The sequence below is a fragment of the Carettochelys insculpta genome, chromosome 3, assembly GCF_033958435.1.
Source record: "Carettochelys insculpta isolate YL-2023 chromosome 3, ASM3395843v1, whole genome shotgun sequence".
NCBI classification, from domain to species: Eukaryota; Metazoa; Chordata; order Testudines; family Carettochelyidae; genus Carettochelys; species Carettochelys insculpta.
This window is the reverse complement of record NC_134139.1, coordinates 95,662,183-95,683,691: the sequence shown is the minus strand read 5'-3', so window position 1 is coordinate 95,683,691 and position 21,509 is coordinate 95,662,183. Positions and strand designations below refer to the sequence as shown.

Here is a 21,509-nt window from a genome sequence, read left to right as displayed (position 1 = left end):
TAATCTTCGGGCACATTCTACGCGGGCAATGGCCGCCTCTACCACCGTTCTCCAGGGCTTATCCACAGAAGATATATGCAGAGTGGCAATGTGGGCCTCTGCACATACTTTTACATATCACTATGCCATACAGTCCTACTCTGACTCTCAAGCCAGGTTCGGTTACTCCATACTACTATCGGCTGACCCATAAAATCCAAAGGTCCCACCTCCAAACTGCTCTGTTATCACCTAAGGTGGAGTACCCACGCGGACCCTCGAAGAAAGAGGCGAGGTTACTCACCCTGTGCAGTAACTGGAGTTTTTCAAAATGGTTGTCGCTGAGGGTGCTCCACCTCCTCCCCTCTGCTTCGGATTTCTACTGAGGCATCCGGATCAGAGAAGAACAGGGGTGACAGGCTGCCCACGCATGAGCAGTAGCTGTCACAGGCGTCTCAAGCCTGTGCTCTGCATATACAGGCAGCCAGGTAAGGGGCACTGCTATGAAAATCTTTGGTCCATGGGCACAGCGGTGCTGACACAGCTAAGTTGAAGCACCCAGAGGGACAGTCATCTTGAAGAACTCCAGTTACTGCACAGGGTGAGTAACCTCTTCTTTCCATTATAAATACTTCTGTTCTCAAAGATTTATAATGTGACTGCAGATTCATTCTGTAGTGAAATTTGGTGAACAATGCAGATTAAGAGAACTAGTTTGACCATTTTTAAATTACAAGAAGGCAAAAGATTAATTTTGCCACTTTCCCCTCCCCTCTAGACATTTTGCTAAAGTAGGAAAATGGACCAACCCATGGAGTTGTCGTATCTGCTCTCCAGATCACACAGTACCATGCTTGTTTTTAAGACTGGCTTGGCAAAGTACTATTTGTCTTATTTCAATTGCTGTTTATTTTTTCTAAAATTGTGTATTGAGGTGAGGTGATGAGTTGGCTTAGCCACATGCATTATATCTTTACATTCTGAAGTCTGTTTCTGATAGGTCTTACCCTAGACAGCCTCCTTCTCGTCACAAAGCCTGGCAATCTTTAATATAATTGTTTTTTCTACTGAGAGGCTTGGAAGCAAAAATTAGGGTCTGGCAGATAACAAGTGTGGTGGCAGAGGTGTACAAGAAATAGCACTTGAGCCCTTTGCAGTGCTGTTATTTGTCACCTTGGTTTTATGAGTACATTTTTTACAAAATAGGATTTGTAGGGTAGGGCATGTGTGCATAATAAGGACAATTGTGTTTCACTAATTTTTTGAACTACAAAGTTATTTAACATTAGGTATTAAAGCTATGAATTCTGTAAATGGGGTTCTGCCGTGGGGAATATTCAGGTCCTCCCATGGCTTGGGCTGCTGTGGACTCTATTTCCTGTGAAGTTGAGATTCCTTCCTAGTGCAGGGTGACAGAAATTATTCAGCAGATGTTACTGCAGCAGCAAAGGACTCTTTGAATCTACTGGGATAGCATAATGACTTTGGCTGAAGTGGAAGTTCACAGTTCACTTGTGGTGGCAGCCCCACATCTGGTGGCTGGTGGAAAGCATCTGGACGAGCTGACTCCATAAAAAGATGCAGATAGAACGCAACCAAGTCAACGATTTTCTTTGTAATTTCATGTACTCTAACTTTACGTAGGTAACAACCACTTCAATACTGCCTACTTTAAAAAAAGTAACAGTGTCACCTGAGCCATGAAATTCTGAGTTAAGACTGATAGAGAAGTCTTAAGGTAGCACTTTCAAATCCTTATATGATACCGATGAGTGAATTTTGTCCCACATATTGAGTATTTGGGTACAGAGGAGTGAATTGTGTAAATATTATGGCTATTGTATAAGCTGATTTTTACATTTGTTTTTACATTTATTGTAACATACTTTTTCTCAAGTTGGAGGAGCTTTGGAAGACCTCCCCGCCCCCCAAAAGATCTCTGACGTGGCCCTTTCCTTGTTGCTCCTGCCACTTCCTAAATATGTTAATCTGCTCTTAGAGAAAACACTCAACTTTTATATATATTCCCACTTTTGGGTATTGTACTGCTTAGTGGTGCTAAATGCTAGACCCTTCTCCAGGCTCCACTCTCATGTCCCCTCCCCACAGTATCTGCAAAAGTTCTGAAGATGAAACTATGTAAATAACACAGTGTTCTCTACCACCTCAGTTCCTTCCAAAAACTTGCTATTGATGGAAGTGGAACTCTCCGGTCCTTTCGGATCTGGGATTCTTTCCTTCGTTCATAGTTCTCAGCAGGCTTCGTCATTGCGGATCCAGAATAAAAATGAGCCTTTTAAATCAAGGCTGAAACAGATTTGATGTGAGGGTTGAGAGTCAAGACCAATCAGCAAGGCTCCTTCTATTTTTCTATTTGGAGGCAGGCTAGTTTCTCATGAGACTGTTCTGTTTGCTTCTCATAAGGCTATAGAGACGGTGCCCACACATGAGATACTTTTTGGTGCACTATCCATCACAAGTTCTTTTCTCTGGGCTCATGCACATCTCTGTCTAAGGCAATATACACATTTTACCAAGATGGCAGCCACCACCAGGTTCCTCCCAACTGACTTGGAATCTTTTGACTTCTTGCACTCTGGCATAGACCATTCATCCTTCTAGACTTGATTGTATGCACTTAGGTACCATCTGCTAGCTTATTTCAGTGGGAATGTACAGAGTCACATGAAGAACTGAGATTTACTTACCTATAACCAGAGGTTTTGTCCTGAGGCAGAGTGAAATGGAGGAGACCATGCTCTACCTGGAATACAAGTGTTTGTCAGGTAAGTTAACCAGAGTGCTTTGAGATGGCTCTGCATGCTCATACTTTACACGAACCTTCCATTTGTTCTGAGTCCCTTTTTGTCCTGCCTTTGTGTTAGTGATGGAAGAAAATGAGGTAATAGAAGGCACTGTGCATCCACATGTAGCAGCTTCTTCAGAATATTTGGAGCTCTAAGTAGAAGAGAGGAGTGTGCAAGTATGCCAACGAGGAGTTCTCAAACTTATTTGATTGCACCCCCTTCTTTGTGTCTATAGTAGTTTATCCCTCACACCAAACAAGTGTGTCTACCAATTTAAAAACGATATCAACATGCAACCGATAACATTTTTTTAAAAGTAAAGTATAGCTGCAAATGAACCCAACAGTCCATGGTAATAAGAGAAAATGCAAAACTGTGATTTTTTGGTCTATGCTTACAGTGACATGTAGAAATGGATTAATGTGCAGATGGCTACAACTTTGTATAAAGCTGTGCAAGCTTAACAGAAATACATCAGAAATCATAGTTCCATTTAGAATCAAAAGCAGAGCACCATCTTAGGACCTGATATGTCTGAAGGAATCTAAATGACTAGTTTACACATTTTACCCACAGAAATGAATAAAGTAAGGCTTTGCTTTGTTTTTATTTAGCTTCTCATGCTTCCCTGCCCCCCTACATTCTGCACACACACACAGTTTCAGTACCTCTCATCCAGGGTGGCTGACAGTCTTGCTGGGCCCTTGGGCAAGGTGCTGGGGGGCCTCTACACTCCTGTAAGGGGCGGGACATCAGATGGAAGGGCCAGGGCTGGGGCAGCCAGCCCTCAGGGCCACCTATAGCATGCCACATTGCCCCCTCCCCCTCGTCCCCCAGCCAGCCCTGAGGGCCACCCGGAGCATGCCATTTGATGCTCTGGCAGTGGTTTAAAGCATTGTTTCTTAATCTTTCAGAGACCACAGAACACCAAACAGTAATATTTTTTTATGTGGAACAACTATGAAAATTTTCTTTAAAAAAAAAAATTGTCAGACCAAAAAAACAAAACAAAAAAAAAACCCAAAACAAAGCCCAGCTAAACAGTAATATATACAGCAAAAACAAAATGAAGTAGTTTAATCAGTCATCATAGCAATGAAGTAGCAACATTGTATCTGGTTTTAATAACAGAAAACAGATACCATCAGTGTATGATACCAAAAAAGTGTCAAGACTCTCATGGCACACCAGTGAGTTTTTCACACCTGCAACTTGTTGGCAGAACATAGTTTGAGAAACACTTGATTTAAAGGATTTGGGGCAGCAGCTGGGATCCCCCAGCTCTTTTGTAGTTATGGGTCCCATGGCAACTGCCCTCTTTTTACCTGCCTTCCGACTGCCCCCCCACCTCCATCAGGAGGCCTGCTCTAATCTAATGGACAATATACAGTCTTGGAGAATATCTGCTGTTAGGCACCATTAGGCAGTCTACCTAAACATAAATATGCAGAGCAGTCTTTCTCTGATTATACACGACAAACCTGTGTTTCCCTTCAATTATAAATACTTGTTTTTTATAAACTACAGTGAACCCCTGATTCAGCAGACGTCAGGAACCATAGATGTCCACCAGTCCCTCGTTGTTCCCAAAATCCGTTGAATCCACCAGCCCCTTCCACCCCCCCATGCAAAGAAATACATAAATGCTGGCAACTGAGAGCCGCTGTTGGAGGAGCTGCTGCCCCTGGAGCTGCCAGAGCGTCTGCAGGACCTGCCGCTGCTGCTGAGACTGCAGGACCTGTGCTGCTGCCGGAGCCACCACATCTGGGACTCCCGCCAAGGCTGCAAGAGCCACACTGTGTCTGGGGCTTGTGCTGCGGCTGCAGGACCTGCACCATGGCTGGTTCTCCCACTGTGACTGCAGGACCCACACCCCAGCTGGAGTTCCTGCTGCAGCTGCATGACCTGTGCTGTGGCTGTGGCTCCCGCCACAGCTGCAAGAGCCACGCTGCTGCTGCAGAAACCACAACACTGAGTGCCCCACACCTAGTGGGTGGAGCACATGGTAGCTCCAGCTGCAGCAGCTCTAGCTATAGCAGAGGCTCCAGCCACGGTGGCATCTCCTCCAGCAGTGGCGGCGGCCCAGGAAATGACGAGGCTCCAGCAGCGGCTCCAGTTTGACAGTTCCAGCAGTTCTGGTGAGTCGCCCGTTTTATGGTTGGGGGGCACTGAGGAGGCCTGGCTGGGTGGGGGCACTATGCAAACACAAGTAAACCCTCACATTTAACTGACTCTCAGCATTAACGGCCACCCCGCCCCCATTAGTCTGTTAAATCGAGGGTTTACTGTAACTTACTTTTGCCCCTTTACCCCTGCTTTCCTTTTTCTTCAGTTCTTCATAGGTATTCATTGCAATGTAATCTCTGGATAGAGGGTTACATGGAATGGGGGAGTACAGGTGCCAAGAGCAGCCTTGGAGGCAAGAATTGGGGGAAAGGCGGTTGATAGGCTAATGGACCCTAGCCTGCATTCTAGTTGACATGTTCTCTGTAAAGAAAGATGTTATACATGAATGTTGCTGGCTTTTTTAAAATGATCTTAGCAGTCGTTTTGTATTAAGCTTACCAGAGCAGACATTCCATAGAAGTGTTACAAAATCAAAAGATGAAAATTCTTATGCTAGTCTAGATAAACTAAATTCCATCCTGGTTTCTGGGTTGCAATTGGAAGGTCCCAGAAAGTTATGCTTCATCTAATTTGGGCTTTCCTACAGGATGGGTTATTCAAAAAAAAAAAAAAAAAAAGCAAAAAAAAAAGCACTTGACTTTAGCATCCTCTCATCCAGATCACTTTAAATTCTGTTGAAAAATTCTACATCTGTTCAAATCTACCCCATTGGGATTTAGTCCAAAATATTTTTTGTGAATTCTGGAAGAGGGATTCAAAATTAAGTTTGTATTGAAAACTCAGTTGCAACTTACAATGTAGCAGCTAGTAGTGCTTCAGAAAAAAGCACAATACAAGAAAGCTGCTGTGAAGCAGAGCATTTCACTGTCAGCATGCTCTGTTCTTTGTGTATTTGATCTTGAAACTGCAGGGCTAGTTGAAAGGTTAATAGGACACAGCATAAGCCTGTTTTTAAATTAGGGAGTTGCTTACTCTTGTTTCTGTCAGCCAGTTTTATTGCACGCATGAGGAGCTCCATGAATCTCTCCATTGTCCCTCTACAAACTTACGAGTTCCCTTCTGTTTCAGGAACTGGTTGCAATCCCCTTCCTTCATATCAGGGGCTCTGTCTTCCCTCCATTACCCTCTCTGGCCTCCTGGGGCTCTGTGTCCTCCATTACTTCATGCCAAGAGGTTTGTGTGTGCCCCATTTCCTACTGTCAGCGTCTTTGTGTTACTATTTCCTGTCCTCTCCTGTCCCCCTGAGCATTTCTCCTTTCCTCTTTCTTTCATTTTGTTACTATTTTAAACTCAGTTGGATATAGACAGAGCTAAAATGAGGGGGTATTGTGTTGATTTCATCCATCAATCCATTATTTAATCTATAAACAATAAACAGATTGTTGAAAGTGTGACTGTACACTGATGTTCCCCATTTCCTCCTTTTTGATTTTTTTCTGATTTTTTTTGTCAAAATCAGTAGGTTTCTTCTGTTGGTGCCACGAGCATTCCTTGAAATTTTGGAGTTGATGGGCTTTGGCATTCACAAGTTACTGCATTGCATTCAAGCAGAGAAATGCTATGTTGTGCCTATGGACCTCAAAAGCTATTTGTTTAATTTTCTTCTACGACCTTCTTATTATGTACCCTGTTTTCCTAGCTCCGTTCAGTATTCTGCTAAAATCTTCCTGGCCCATCGTTCTGTCTGTCACCCTTTTTGTCCCTTCCCTTGCTCTGACTTCTCCGCTCTGTCAAGTAAAAGCTTTTGGTCCTCACCATTAAGCCCTTGTATTTTAATCCCTTTGTATTATCCACTTCTGTATCTTAATGTTCCTTCTGCAACCAACACCATTTTCTACTGTGAGGTTCCATCACCTGTTTCTCTGTTTCACACATAGGCACCTTCATGTTTTCTTCCTTTTTTCCATTGTCCCTGGAATACCCTTCCAGAGCTATTGTTGCATACACTAATTTGTCCTCCTTCATAGCTCTCAGATCCACTTCTACTGTGAAGTTGTCTAATAATAATAAACATGCGTAGCTCTTATTAAGCTTTTGTCTTCTTTCAAAGTACTTTACCATAACACCTAGGTAGATGGCCTTCAGGGCTTCTGTCCTGTTGTCTTTATTATATAGTGTAATTTTTTTTAATAAAACTAAAAACAGTCAAGCTGTGCATGCATTTGGCATGTATATATATTTTCTTGTTACTGCTCCATTGTTTAAGTTTGTTGTACCTTAGCTTAAAAACCAGTGGTGGGCCGCCTACAGTTCTCTGAGGCTCCGCCTGCATCCCTCTGCTTTCCCTTTCCCACTCATGCCCCTCTCACACTGGGGCACTGGAGTTTGCACTTCCTATGCCTTCCCTTCCCTCCAAGCACTTTTGGAGGAGCTGCAAATTGCTTGATTTGCCCTCTGTCTCCTTCCCTCACAGAGCTGGAACTTTGTGAATCAGCTGTTCACTGCACTCCAGATCTGGGAGGTGCAGGAAGGGAGCATGAATCAGGTAATTCACACACTCTGAAAGTGCTGGGAGGAAGGGAGAGGAGGAGTTAAGTGTGGGTCCCCTCTGCCCCAATGAATGTGAGGGGTGTATGGTTGGGGGACTGATGCGGGGGCTGTAGGGCTGCAGGTGGAACCCCAGTGGGCCACGGGCTACTGTGTCCTCCTGAAGTGAGTAAGTGCCAGTAATGAGTACCACTATCGGTTGTTACTGATCCCTGTTATAAATGCTTCAGAGTAGCAGTTGTCTATGGCTTGGTTGCCTGACACAAAGAGGCTTTGATTCTGATTGGATCCTCTGTCTGCTACTTAATAAAAGTAATTTGATTGAAACCACATAGTGTGAGTTAATTTTTCTTGCTGATACAAGCATTGAGAACTGTGCTCATGATACTCTCATTATTCTGGCATTGCCTATGCCTTCTCCATTATTTATTTTCTTTTTAGTACATTTGTGTGTATTTATCTTTTTCGTACAGCTTGTTTGTTCAAAATATATTTGATTATTGTTACTGATTTTGGTAGAGGTTATGACATTTGGCTAACGTACGAGACATGTTAACAGTGTACTTGTTTTCCTTAAATATTACTGTATGAAAAAAATACAAATAATGAATAAAATATAAACAGATGAAAGGGAGGAGTATTATGGGTTCAGGAGAAGAAATAGAATAATTTCAAGAGTCTCTTTTTAATTTCTTTTTAAGAAGGTTAATTTGAAGTGCTCAGAACTCCCTTTTAATTTTGAGAAAAGAGTGAAAAGTGTGTGCAGCTTGTTTTTAAACTTTTTTTAAACAAAAACTAGTTAGTCATGGGGTTTCTGATTACCTCCATTAAAAGTAGTGGAAAAGAGACATTTCACTCACCTTTATATATTATTACCATTTATATTTTTTAAAAAATCATCAGTCATTTTTGTATGGTAAGTTTTTGTTTCAGTGCAAGTGGTTGTTATAAAGCTTTTGAAACAAGGGGACTGTTAGGGGAATTTTGGTAAACACAGGATAAATATTGAAATGTCACTAATCCATATTTAGTCTATTTAAAGTGTTTCATCTTTTGAAATAGATCGTTCATATGCTGTTGTTGGTTGTACAGATCAAATTCTTATTTGAAGTCTCTTTAACCTTCTCTTGTGCACTTTCCTCAATGTACATGTTTCTTCTGTTGATAAATTTGCCATTTCAGCAGATGGTTTTGTGTTATGAAATTGGTCTTTAAAATGTTTAGGAAAACCATTTAAAATAAACATTTTGTTTTTGTTTTTCAAACTATATACCCATAATATACAGGTACTGTGAAGCCAACCCTTCCATCAGTTTCCCCCTCAGCAGAGTCTTGATCAATGCTGAAGATTGTTCTGAAAGTGGGGAAGAATAGCAAAAATATTCATCCAAGGAGTACGATACCATATTAGCTTGTCAAGAATCTCCCTGTCATTACTACAGCAACAGTGCAAATCTCCACCCATGGTGCCAGGGAGTGAGTCACAGTTCTCATAATAGTAAGCTTCACATGCAAGCCCGTCATGCATGTGTAGCAGCTGTGCTGACCAACGACCCAAAGCTTTTCATTTGATGCTGCATAGTAATTTTTAATGATGACACAATGTGAGCATATGACATTATTTTTTCAATAACGGCAAACTCTGTTTTTTTCTAGAATAATAATAACTTGGATGCCTGTTGCGCAGTTCTGTCTCAGGAGAGCACAAAGTATCTCTACGGTGAAGGAGACCTAGGTTTTTCGGATGATTCTGGGATTCCTGGACTACGAAATCACATGACATCTCTTAACTTGGATTTGCAGTCACAGAATGTGTATCACCATGGAAGAGAAGGAAGTAGAATGAATGGAAGTAGAACGTTAGCTCACAGCATTAGTGATGGACATCTTCAAGGCAGTCAGCACAACAACGAACTGTTTCATCAGGAGCCACAGACAGCACCGGCTCAAGTTCCACAGGGATTTAATGTCTTTGGAATGGCTAATACAGTTAGTACTTCTAATCCAGGACAACACCTGGGATTTCACATAGGCAGCAAAGGACCATCTAGCCTCTCTCAACAAACGCCCAGATTCAACCCTATTATGGTAACTTTAGCCCCCAATATTCAGCCTGGTCGCAATACCCCTACATCTTTGCACATACATGGTGTACCTCCACCTGTACTTAATAGTCCGCAGGGAAATTCTATCTATATTAGGCCTTATATTACAACTCCAAGTGGTACAGCTCGACAGACACAGCAGCATCCAAGTTGGGTGTCTCAGTTTAATCCCATGCATCCTCAGCAAGTCTACCAGCCTTCACAACCGAGTCCCTGGACTACTCTTCCTACATCCAATCCTCTCCCACATACCTCATCACAACAATCATCACAGCCAAACCAACAAGGCCACCAGACTTCTCATGTCTATATGCCTATCAGTTCACCTACTACTCCACAAGCACCCATGATTCATTCATCTGGTAGTTCACAGTCTGCTACCCATAGCCAATATAACATTCAAAATATCTCAACAGGACCTCGCAAAAACCAAATTGAAATTAAACTTGAACCACCTCAAAGAAACAGTTCTTCAAAGTTGCGTTCATCTGGTCCTCGCACTTCCACTAATCCCTCTTCCTTAAACAGCCAGACATTAAGTAGAAGTCAGCCCACTGTTTACATAGCTGCCAGTCCACCAAATACCGATGAAGTGATCACCCGCAATCAACCTAAGGTCTACATTTCAGCAAATGCCACAACAGGAGATGAGCAAGTTGTGAGAAACCAACCAACACTCTTCATATCAACAAATCCTGGAGTAACTACCACCTCTAGGAATATGTCAGGTCAAGTAAGCATGGGTCCTGCATTTATTCATCACCATCCACCTAAGAGTCGAGCAGTGGGCAACAACACCACTGCAACCTCTCCTCGAGTGGTGGTCACGCAGCCTAATACAAAATATACTTTTAAAATTACAGTTTCTCCAAATAAACCCCCAGCAGTTTCACCAGGGGTAGTATCCCCAACCTTTGAACCTACAAATCTTCTAAACCTTCCTGATCACTATGCAGAACCAGAGGGTATCCAGCATCTTACTGACCCTGTTTTAGCACATGTGGATAGGATCAGTGATGCACGGAAATTGAGTGTGGGATCTGATGATGCTGCCTACACACAAGGTAATATTCTTAATGTAAATTGCAGAGATTTCTACCAAGTTATGTGAACCAGTACTTTTGATTTCAGGGCAAAACAAGAACCACCAATTAGCCATTTTGGAATTGACAGCATAATACCTGTTCGTTGCACTCTGCAGTGTATTCTAAAACCAGAATATGAAAGTGTAATTATGCATTTGACTCAGTCCTTCCTTACCTTTGCATGGTAAAGGCAGCTTTTACTGATTACATGAAGGTAAAATAGAGGTTGTACTATTTTGTGTTCGGTTATCTATAATCACCTTCTGCTGAGTTAGCAGATGAGGTAAATGTCTTTACTTCCCCAAATTAGAATGGTGGTTATTTATTTTAATAGATTTGTTCTGAAAAGGGTTTCTCATTTTTTCAGTTGACTTTAAACAAATCAGATGTCCAGATTTACTGACCGGTTGATGAACCAAATTACCTGCAACCAGATGACATACTACTTTATTAGTTTATTTTGCAAATGTTGGGTAGGAGTGGAATTTTTTACTGCGCCGTTTTCTATAATCAGATATCCATTCATAAGAATATTTAAAGGTTTATTAGTTGTATTTTTTATATATATATAGTCTTACAAACAAATATGAAAAAGTATACAATCCTAAAGAAGGTAAAACCTTAGGGCTGTGACCATGCTAATCCCTCTTTTTGGAGGAGCTATGGTAATGTGGCACTTCAGAATATGCTAATGAGGCACTGCTATGAATATGCAGCACCTCATAAGCATAATGGCAGCTGTGTGCGCTTTGAAACTGCCGGTTTCAAAACGCACGCTGCCTGTGTAGCCGAGGGCCTTTCGAAGCAACCGCCACTGATTTTTGAAGACCCCTTCTTCCCAAAACCAAATGGGAAGAACAGGCTTTCAAAATCAGAGGGCCATTTTGGAAGGCCCCTGGCTACAAGGGCAGCGTGCATTTAGAAACCAGCTGTTTCCAAGTGCATGTGGCTGCTATTATGCTAATGAGGCGCTGCATGTTCATGGTAGTGCTGTGCCTCCTTAGCATGTTCCAAAGTGCCACATTACCATAGCCCCTCCGAAAGAAGGGGCTAGTGTGGCCGCAGCCAAAGAGTAGTGTGGTCAAAGAAGGGGATGAGATTACATGGAAAAACAAGTGAATTGCATAGACAGGGATTCCTTGTTAGTCTAGTTCTTGTGTTTATATATTATGTATTTTGTTAACATGGAGATGAGTAGGGTTATATAGTAAATGATGCAGATTGAGTCCTACAGTATTTATTAGGATTGAAAACTTCCAAAACAGTCCACCTCTCACTTTCTTGAGGCCCTTCAATTACTGTCAACCAATTTGGAATTAAAAAAATGTAGACATAAAATTTATTCTGAGATTACAGTAAATATTGTTCAGATCAACTGTTACAAGGTAAATTTAATATTGAAGTAGCTTGTCTAGATTGGGTGGGTGGTTCTTGGATGTTGGAAGGTTTTCTGTCCATTGCCATTAATATTTGTGTTACACGTTAGGAGGAAAATAAATCTTGCCTTTGTGTAATGATCATACTGTTCAAGTGATCTGCATTTGTGGTACAGTTTTTCTTCTGTTCTGACTCTTGAGAGAACATTTGTGGGACTGCCTTCTGCTGTATGCAGCTCCCACCAGATCTTGCTTTGCATTCCAAATGCCCTTTGGAAAATGATTCCTACTATGGTACTAGGAGCACCTACAATCAACAGGTGATGCCTCAAGACCTGGCAGAGCTCCCTCTACTCAGCACTGCTTCAGGGTCTCTGGTTGCATAGGACCTAGTTCATCCTCCAAAAATGTTGGTTTGATTCCTGCCTATATTGGACCCCACTTGTGTATTAAGTCCCAAATGGAATACAGGTTTTCAGGCACCAAAGGCCGGTGTATGGTGTGGGCTATGGCCTTAGCATGAAGCTGTGTGTCAGGAGCTGTCTCTGCACTGACTTCATATGGTAAGTCCCTTCCCCTTATTTAGTGGGGGCTTCTGTCATCTCAGGAGCCCTCAGCCTTCATTTGTGTGTAATGCTGATCAAGTGTTCTGCATTCTCTGGAGTGTTTCAGGTTCCTGGAACATATTTTCTTCTACTCAGCTACACGAACTGCTCTGTTTTCTTAATTGTTTACTAAATCTGCAAATCATTCTGAAGCTGAGATGCACGATCATGATTTATATGCTCTACTGAAACAACCAGAAGTCCAGCTGTTGCTCTTAAACTTGGGTCTCTTATATGACAAAATAGCTTACTTTTTTAATTCTTTCAGTTGGTGCACATTGCCTGACATTTTTCATTTTAAATCCATGTTCTTCTTTGAGTGCTTGCTTATGTCCACTTCATGTTATGTGTTTGCAGGACACATGCACCACTGCTGAAGATTTTCACTCAGTGGCATCTGCTGGTCCGGCTTAAGTGCCCTCTGGCATCATACATTTATATACTGGTATAAGAAATATTGCAAGACCCACTCTCTCAGATCCTTATACCCATGTTATTTTCTGGATCTACCCTTCTTACCTTCTTCCCAGTGATTTTTTGGACTGTATTTTTAATGATCTTAGTTTAGTGTATGTTTTTTGAAATTCATGTCAGTGTATATAATATGTAGTTCCTGTTACTGAGGGACTTCTTCACCCCAGGGGATAGGTATGCCCCCCGTCACCAGGCTTCAAGCCTTGTGGCAAGCTATACCCACGAGTGAACTACACTCCAGCTGCTTAAAGTGCTCACTCTGGTCTGAAGCTCCAGCAGTCTCAGAGCCAAGATGGTCCAGTTTGCTGCTGAGCACTTCAATGTTGGTGTGAAGCACTGCCCCAATACTGAGCTCTTCCTGGCACCATTCATGATTTGTGGTGCTGAGAAAGAAGCACAAGAAGCAGTGAACAAATGGATGGTGCTTGTCAGTGCAGAAGAGAGACACACGGGGAGAAGGAAGCACAGGGAAACCCATGCCATGCCACTCTCTCTCTCCCAGGCCTGGACAGGCACTGTTGACTCTGTCTAGGGTTGTGAACCCAGGAAACTCTGCCCACTCTCAGAAGCCACAGCAGTGCTAAGAGTCTGATGATGCCATTAACCCTGGAGGTTTTCCAAGTGATTATGGACCTCTTTTCTCTCCTTGTTCCTTCAACTCCAGAGGGACACCTACCTGCGTTGGTGACCAGAAGCAGGAAGTAACAAGGAGTATCACGCTCCTTCCTAGTTTTGGGGCCCCTGGCATTCTCTAAGAGTGACTCTTCCCTGATCCAGGTATCTCAAGCCCCAGTCCGTAGCTAATTCGCAGAACCCCAGCATTGTATGGAGGCAGACATTGGTACCACGCCATAGAGGTCTTGGGAAAAGATTCCTCTTCAGAGAAGAATAAATCCCTTCACAAATCCACACAACTCTTCTGCAGTAGCAGAAAGGATGAGAGGGCTACCTGTGTCAGCCCAGAGGTTTTCATTCTACATAACCACCTGCATCTAGGTTTGCTAGAAGTAGGTGAATGGTTCCATCTCCAGTTGTCTGATCCACTCATTCCACAAAAGCCAAGATAATGTCGGCAGCATTCCATGTGCAGATCCAGGACATTTGTAGACCTGTGATACAGTTATTGCTGGTACATACCTTTGCACACCACTGTGCCATTGAACAACAATTTTGAGATGATGCCAGTTTTGAAAAAGCAGAGCTACAGTCAACATGGCCATGACAGTGAAGCCCACCTTCTGTAGTTCTGCTTGTTAATTACCTAACATGGACTGATGTGACAGGGTCCATGCCAAACTATCATGAGCACCCTCTCCAGTTGCATATGTCTGCATTTTTATTTGATGACCCCTTCTAGTGGTTCTCAAACAGTTTTTCTAGCCCCACCTGGGGCTCTGTCTTTAATAATCTCAGCCCTGTTACGGGGCTGTATCTGGAGGGCTTCCGTCTTGGAGACATTTATTCTCCTGGGCCTTCTCCAGACTCAGTCATCACCCAATCTGAGCAACCGGCTGCAAGCCTCTCCTTCCTCCATTCACTGCCCCCCACTTAGCTGCTGCTGTGTTGCAGCTACCTCAAGCAACTGGGCATCCAGTTCATCTCCTCCCATCTTCTAGTAGCAGCACAGCCGAACAGCTCTTACTTAATTCCCTTTTTGCTCTGTTCTTCCACTTTTTTTTGTATAAATGTCTTGGGCCCTGATTGGTAGCTTCCTGGGCAACCACTCTGGCCTGCTTGAAGAACATCTCCACTGCTGCTTTTCTGGGATGGGAGTGAAAGAGCTTTGAGGTCTCCCTCTGGTGTCCTTTGGCTTCATCCACTCCATCACAAATGAACATGAGCAAGTACTAGAAGAATTTTAAATGTTACTAACCTTCTGTAATTGTTCTATGAGACGTGTTGCTCATGACCCCACCCTCCTGCCTCTCTGTCAAAGTTAGCTGACCAGAAGGAACTGAAAGGGTGTGAGGCTGATGGAATTCCTTATAACCTTGCATAAGCCCCTAGCTCCAGAGGACTCTAGAGATAGACTGATGGATACCACTCAGGGAAAAATCAGTCTCACTCACACGTAACATGGAAAAGACATGAGCAACCCATATCAAAGAACAAATTACCAAAGGTTAGTATCCATTTTTTTCATTTGGTTATGTTTTAAAAAATTGTATTCAATATGGTTTCTGAAATTACACACACATAAAGAGCATTAAAGTGCTTGGCTTGTAGATGAAGCATTCAGAAGTTAGGAAATGACAGAATTAAGATTGCTTGTGCAGCTTTAATTTGGACTATGTGTGCATGCATTTTGATGGTTTTTAGTTACATGGTCACCTTTCATAGACTCCTGTCTCATTTGATGCACTGGATGGTGTGTGCTCTGGCTGTGGATCAGGGCTGTAAATGAGACTGTTGTCTTAAGTCCTCTGGATCTCATTTGGTGTCAAAGATGGAAGATGTATAGTGAATGAGGCAGGCAACTTCAGGAAGAGAAAAGATAAGCCTTATGGTTAAGGCGTGCTGCTGTGGAGAGCTGAATTTTATCCCTATCTCTGCCACAGATTTTTGTGGAATATTAGAAAAGTTTTTGGAGGGGAATACTAATTGTGTGTCCACCATTTTCTACATGTCTAACTTGAGATCTCTTAGTTTGATTTGTGAATGTGCTGAGCATACATGTCCACAACTGAACTCTGTATGAATTGTGCTCTGAACACATGAAGGGCTATAAAGTGCTAAATTTTCTGAAGAATTGGGCCATAGACATCTCAAGTTAAAGACTGGGGAACAGTGTATTCTTCTGAATCTTTCTGCATTCCCCAATCAGCACAATTGCAATTCTGGTACATTATCTTACAGGGATATTATAAAGGTAAAGTAATTTAGATTGTCATGTACTATAGCAATAAGTCCTGTAGAAGAGCAAGCGAAGAAATTAATAATTTTGTGTTCAGAGCAGGGTTTGAATAGTGTTCAGTAAATAAGGTGTTGGGCCATATGTTGAGCAGTGACAATAAAAGGAGCTCATTTGTTGATCATCTTCTACCCAGTGCATTGAGTGAGGAGGAGGTTCTGTGGAAAAGATAGTATGTGATCCTGTAAGATAAAGACTGTAACATTAGATGTGCACACAGGGCAGTCTAATTAAGATTGCTTTCCCAAACTTTTGAGTGCTTCATTTGAGTTTGTAATATACTTTTGAATGTAATTTAGAAAAATGAAGAAAAAGTAGTTACATTTGTTCTCATATTCACCAAAAAAGTGTATATATTTATGTAATAACTGTGTTCATGAATACGGGTTTTATTAGCATTTGCTGTTGGTAGTTTCCTTTATTAAATAGATGAATTGAGAAGCTTTTATAGCTTGTTTTTTTCAGTTAAGCTTCACTCTTCTATTTATTAATATATTTTTTAAATCTATAGTTCTAGTTGTAAACCATATCCAGTCTGAGTGTGAACACAGAAACCTATTTCATATTTCAAAGGTATAATGTGTTTGTGAATACAACCTGTTTGGCATCAATCATTAACTGCCTGTTGATGCAGATATATGCAGGTTAATTGATAGATTTAAAATTTACAGAGACAAGGCTATTTCCCAATTTTCAACATATTCCATATCTGTTGGCACAGAGGTGTAACAAATCTGTGCAGTTCTCCTTTACCCAAACTTAACAGTTAAATATTAAGGAGCTCCAGGACCTTTGGCACTATGCTGATCTATATAATAATGTAATGCTGTTGAAGATGGCCTTTTAAAAATTGGTTTTTTTATTAAATTGGTAGTATCTTTTGCAGCTTGTTTTGCAAAAGTGATTTATGCTTTATATATAAATTTGCCATTTTTATAGATAAACTTTAAATTTGTTTTAGTTCTGTAGTTAAATGGCCCTGTCTTCCAGAACTTGATGCTACCTTTTACTCCCTAGATGGTGAAAACTTATAACAAAGGGACTTTTGGGTAATTCATGTGAGTAACTCATCTCCACCTGTCCAAGCAATGGTAGCTAGGTTGAAGAAAGAATTATTCCATCAACATAGCTACATCCATACAAGAAGTTAAGTTGGTTTAAATGTAGAATTTAGGGCTGTGAATTTTTCATGCTCCTGAACAACATAGCTAGTTTCATCTCAGTTTTAAGTATGGACAAACTGTTAGAGCAGGAATCTCAAATTCACAGCTCGTGGGCCATCTGTGGCCCAAGCAGTTTCACAGTCTGACCCGGGGTGTGTGTCTCTGTACATGTGCCTCAAGCCCTGCCGCTGCTGCAATGCCCTGTCCCCTATTACACCCCTTTCTGCAAGGCCCCTGCCCCAAGAGACAGGACTTCGGGGTTATCAGGGGAGTCCTATCTTCAGTAAAGATAAACGGGGGGTGGGTATACAAGCAAACAGGGTGATAGGAGAATACTAACAGAGAGGCAGCCGTGTTAGTCTGTATTTTCACAAAACAGAAAAGCAGTCCTGTAGCACATTAAAGCCTAACAAAATAATTTACTAGGTGATGAGCTTTCATGGGGCAGACCCACTTCTTCAGATCTGGAAATAGTGAAGTAGGAAATTGGGTAATAGGAGGTAAGAGTAATAGAAATTTGCAACTTAAAGTACATATAGACACTTTTATAGCTTATATTCAGCTCACAGATCTGTCTGAACCTTTCTCGTGTTAAGGAACAGAGTGTTTATTGCTATGCTACCCTTTTTAAATAGCCCCTTGTTAATACCACTTATAAACAAAAAAGATTTACACAAGAATGTAAATGTACTCATTGCCTTACAGAACAGTGTCACAAAAAAGGAGGTATTCGATGGCAAGTCTGTAATGTGAATTGTATACAGAAATTGAATTGTCAGGTTTTCTCACTGTGTATCAAATGCAGTGGTTCCCAGTGTTTTGTACTGACCACAAGCCTCTAAGGGCAACACACTTCTCCCCCCAAGTTAAAACCCATTTTTATATATACACTTTTTTAATGTGATATTTGTATGTTTGTTGGTAGTCTTGTCACAGCAGACTTACTATCTATCTGGGATGCATATACTTGCAACTTCCAGGTAGTAACCTCAAGGTTGCCTGAGGGCTCGTCACTCTCAGTTTGAAAGCTCCTGAAATGTATAATAAAGTCAAATGAGTGCAGTAAATACTGGTGATCCTTGTTTTGGTGTACAGTTAGTGTGAAATGATTTGGTGAAGTCTAATACTGTGCATTACTGTAGAGGGGTAAACTGCAAAATGGATCTGAATTTATTGTAATATTTTCACTCTTAAAATTCTATAGTCTGAACCCTAACCTCAATGTTTGTATTTTAGCCCACTGTGAGGCATTTGTTTTGTGAATAATGATGGTCTCTTCTGATTTCTGATGCTGTTGAGTGTATAGGTTGAAATTTCCTGGTCTGGTGCCCTTGGTACTTGGGCAGTCCCAGACCAGGGATTTTGCTGGACCAGGGGAGGTCAGTTCTGCCCCATTGCTAGCTTCCAGCCCCTGCACTTGGGTTTCTCTACCAGCTGTCGCTGGGCCCCTGCAGCATCCCCAACTGTGTCTCAGCCACAGCTGCTGGGTCCTAGCCCCAGCCACTGCTTCCCTGGGCTGCAGCTTCCTGGGCTACAGCTTTCTTCTCGTCTGTGGCTTCCTAGAGCTGCTTCAAGCTGCCACTCTCCACGCCGGGCTGCTGGCTTCCTAGCCCCAGCCACCACTCCCCGGGTGAGTCAAGTTAACTGCTGTTCCAGGCCTGGGCTCCCTGGCTGCTGCTGGCAACCCCCTCTTGCCACCAGTCCAATTGTGGCAGCTCTGCCATAGGCTTCGGTGGCTAGTCTAGGTGGCCCCTCCTCCTCCCAGTTACAGAGCTCTCTGGTCCTGGAAGATCCATGGTTCTGCTGGACCACGGATGTTGCCAGATGAGAGAGTGCTGGATTTGGGAGTTTCAACCTGTACTAGCATTAATAGTTCAGAGTCATAATTCAGAAATAAATTGGTATGTACTATAGGTACTGTAATTACTCTAACCAGTTTCCAGCTGTATTACTTATGAAGTTTTTCTTTATTTTTCTGTCCAATTTAATTTGCCATCTCTCCGCCATAAATAAAACTCCTGGTTTATATTCAAGGCTCAGTTTACGTCAAAAACTGCATTAAATACTGGAAGTATAGTGTGTTCCATAGTAGAGGTGTACTTTACGTTAAAATTTGGTTCATATAGGCTGTGTCTACACTCGCCCCAATCTTCAAAGGGGGCATGGCAATTAGCCTGAGCAGAAAATACTAATAAAGTGCTGCAGTGAATGTGCAACACCTCATTAGACTAATTCTCCCCACAGCAACTTGGAAGCTGCAAACTCCAAAGCACCGGCATGCCATGTAGCCACAGGCACTTCAAAGTACCCAAAATTTTTTGGGAGTAAGGGCACTTTGAAGTGCCTGCGGCAATGTGGCATGCCGGTGCTTCGCAGTTTGCAATTTTCAAGTTGCTGCGGGGAGAATTAGCCTACTGAGGCGCTGCATATTCATCCCAGTACTTCATTAGTATTCTCCACTCAAGCTGATAACCATGTCCCCATCGAAGAAGGGGGCTAGCGTTGACTCAGCCGTAGTATATTCATAGTTTGATAAAAATTCTGTGGTATTTGAGATGAATATAGAGAAAGATATATTTGGTTTAGGTGTCTCGTTTGTTTGTTTGTTTTTAGTTTTGACTAGGTTTTAAAAAAGTTTAGTTTCACAAATTGCAGTATGTGGTTAAATTTAACTTTTCTATTAATTTGAGAAGTCTTACTGTCCAGACTTCTTGTTCTAGCCCTTTCGATTTTTTTGAAGGATTTTCCTTGACATTTTTATTTGCTAGAAGAAACAGGCAATGAAAAGACAAATCTTTTTGCTTGTACATGTTTCCAAATGTCACCTGGTTCACTGGCTCACCATTACACATTATTCAGTTACCCAGTTTTATAACTTGTTAAAGCTGTGGTCAGCCAGTATAAAACCAGACAGCACTACATAGACATAACATATTAGACCCTTCAGATTTTAATACAGATGAGATACTTGATTCATACTTCTTTCAGAAGTATAATGGGATGTGTGGTCTTAAATGGTCAATGTTTCTTATAAGAAGCATGAAAAAGCATTCATACAGAATCATTTTCCCAGGGGATATACGATTTCATCTTTATTTCTGAAACTTTGTAGTATGATGGATAACGAATTAGCTAAAATGGGATTTTATTTTGCTGATATGTACTGCAGCTTTACTGGTACACCAGAAAGCCAGGATGGAGCGACTTCAACGTGAACTTGAGATTCAAAAGAAAAAGCTGGATAAACTAAAATCAGAAGTCAATGAAATGGAGAATAATCTGACACGAAGGCGTCTGAAAAGATCAAATTCTGCTTCCCAAATTCCTTCAGTAAGTAAAATCTCTGTATGCTGTGAGGTTCAACCCCATAAGCATGATCTTACTTATATAAATGGAACGGTAATTTATTTAATAGCACTATTTATCTAGAATTAAATTGGTAGACAGTGTCATTCCAAATACAGGCGTATTACAGTAGACCCAGACTTACGCTTAGGTTGTGTTCCTGGGCAACCACGTGTAAGTCAAATTTCTCATAAGTCGGGATAGGGTGGGGTAGTGGCCCACCGCCTTTGGATCCCCAGGGCCAGGTGCAGGAGTGCTGATCAGTTTCCTGGGTTCCAGGAGTGGCGGGAAGCTGGGAACCTGGCTCCTGGCTCTCCTCCACTTGCAGTGCACTACTGAAAGCTGAAACTGTTATTGGTCTTTAAAGGGACAGTAATCCAGTAGTAATTCTTCTGCAAGCATGTATGCTATGTACTTGGCCTGAAAGAGGTAACAGTAAAGCCAAGGCAAAGAAGTGGGTGATGCATTCCAATCCAGAAATAAGCTTACATGTATATCCACCTATGTGTGAATAGTGATTGATATTAAAGTGGGAAAACTCCCTCTAACAGATATGTTTTTTCAGCTGGAAGAAATGCAACAGTTGCGAAGTTGTAACAGACAGCTGCAGATAGACATAGATTGCCTAACCAAAGAGATTGATCTTTTTCAAGCAAGAGGTACAGTATGCTTTCTCAGTGCATCAGCAGCTGCAAACATCCATGACATATAAATCAAATGGCAGGCTAAGCTGTACATGGTATACAAAGCATAAGTTACTTGCATTATCATGATATTACAGTTATGGATATGAAATACTTTCATTCTAAGACTGTGGTTATAGTGGTTTTATAATCTTCCCACTACTTACCACCCCCTCCCCACCATCAAATAAAAGTCAGGTGTTGAAGTTTATCACACCATGCTTGCCATAAGTATAGAACTAAATTACTTTGTAACATTTGTACAATCTAGCTAACTGTTTTGAGTTATGGAGAATGACAAAAGTTTCTCTGAATACCTGTCCAGTATTCCTCACTTCTTTTCATCCATCATCGAGACACAG

General features: G+C 41.8%; 1 protein-coding gene across 3 annotated transcripts in view; it reads left to right on the top strand.

The window, feature by feature from the left end:
• The window catches only part of TAB2 (TGF-beta activated kinase 1 (MAP3K7) binding protein 2), a 129,184-nt gene that overhangs the window by 94,188 nt on the left and 13,487 nt on the right, over window positions 1-21,509 (top strand). For 2 of the 3 annotated variants that reach the window (XM_074990411.1, XM_074990412.1), the window contains exons 4-6: window positions 9,057-10,569; window positions 20,289-20,449; window positions 21,030-21,123. In XM_074990411.1, coding sequence (XP_074846512.1) covers window positions 9,057-10,569; window positions 20,289-20,449; window positions 21,030-21,123 — 1,768 coding nt within the window. Of the gene's footprint in view, window positions 1-8,686; window positions 8,899-9,056; window positions 10,570-20,288; window positions 20,450-21,029; window positions 21,124-21,509 lie in introns of all 3 variants that reach the window. The other variant, XM_074990413.1, reaches the window with a different exon arrangement.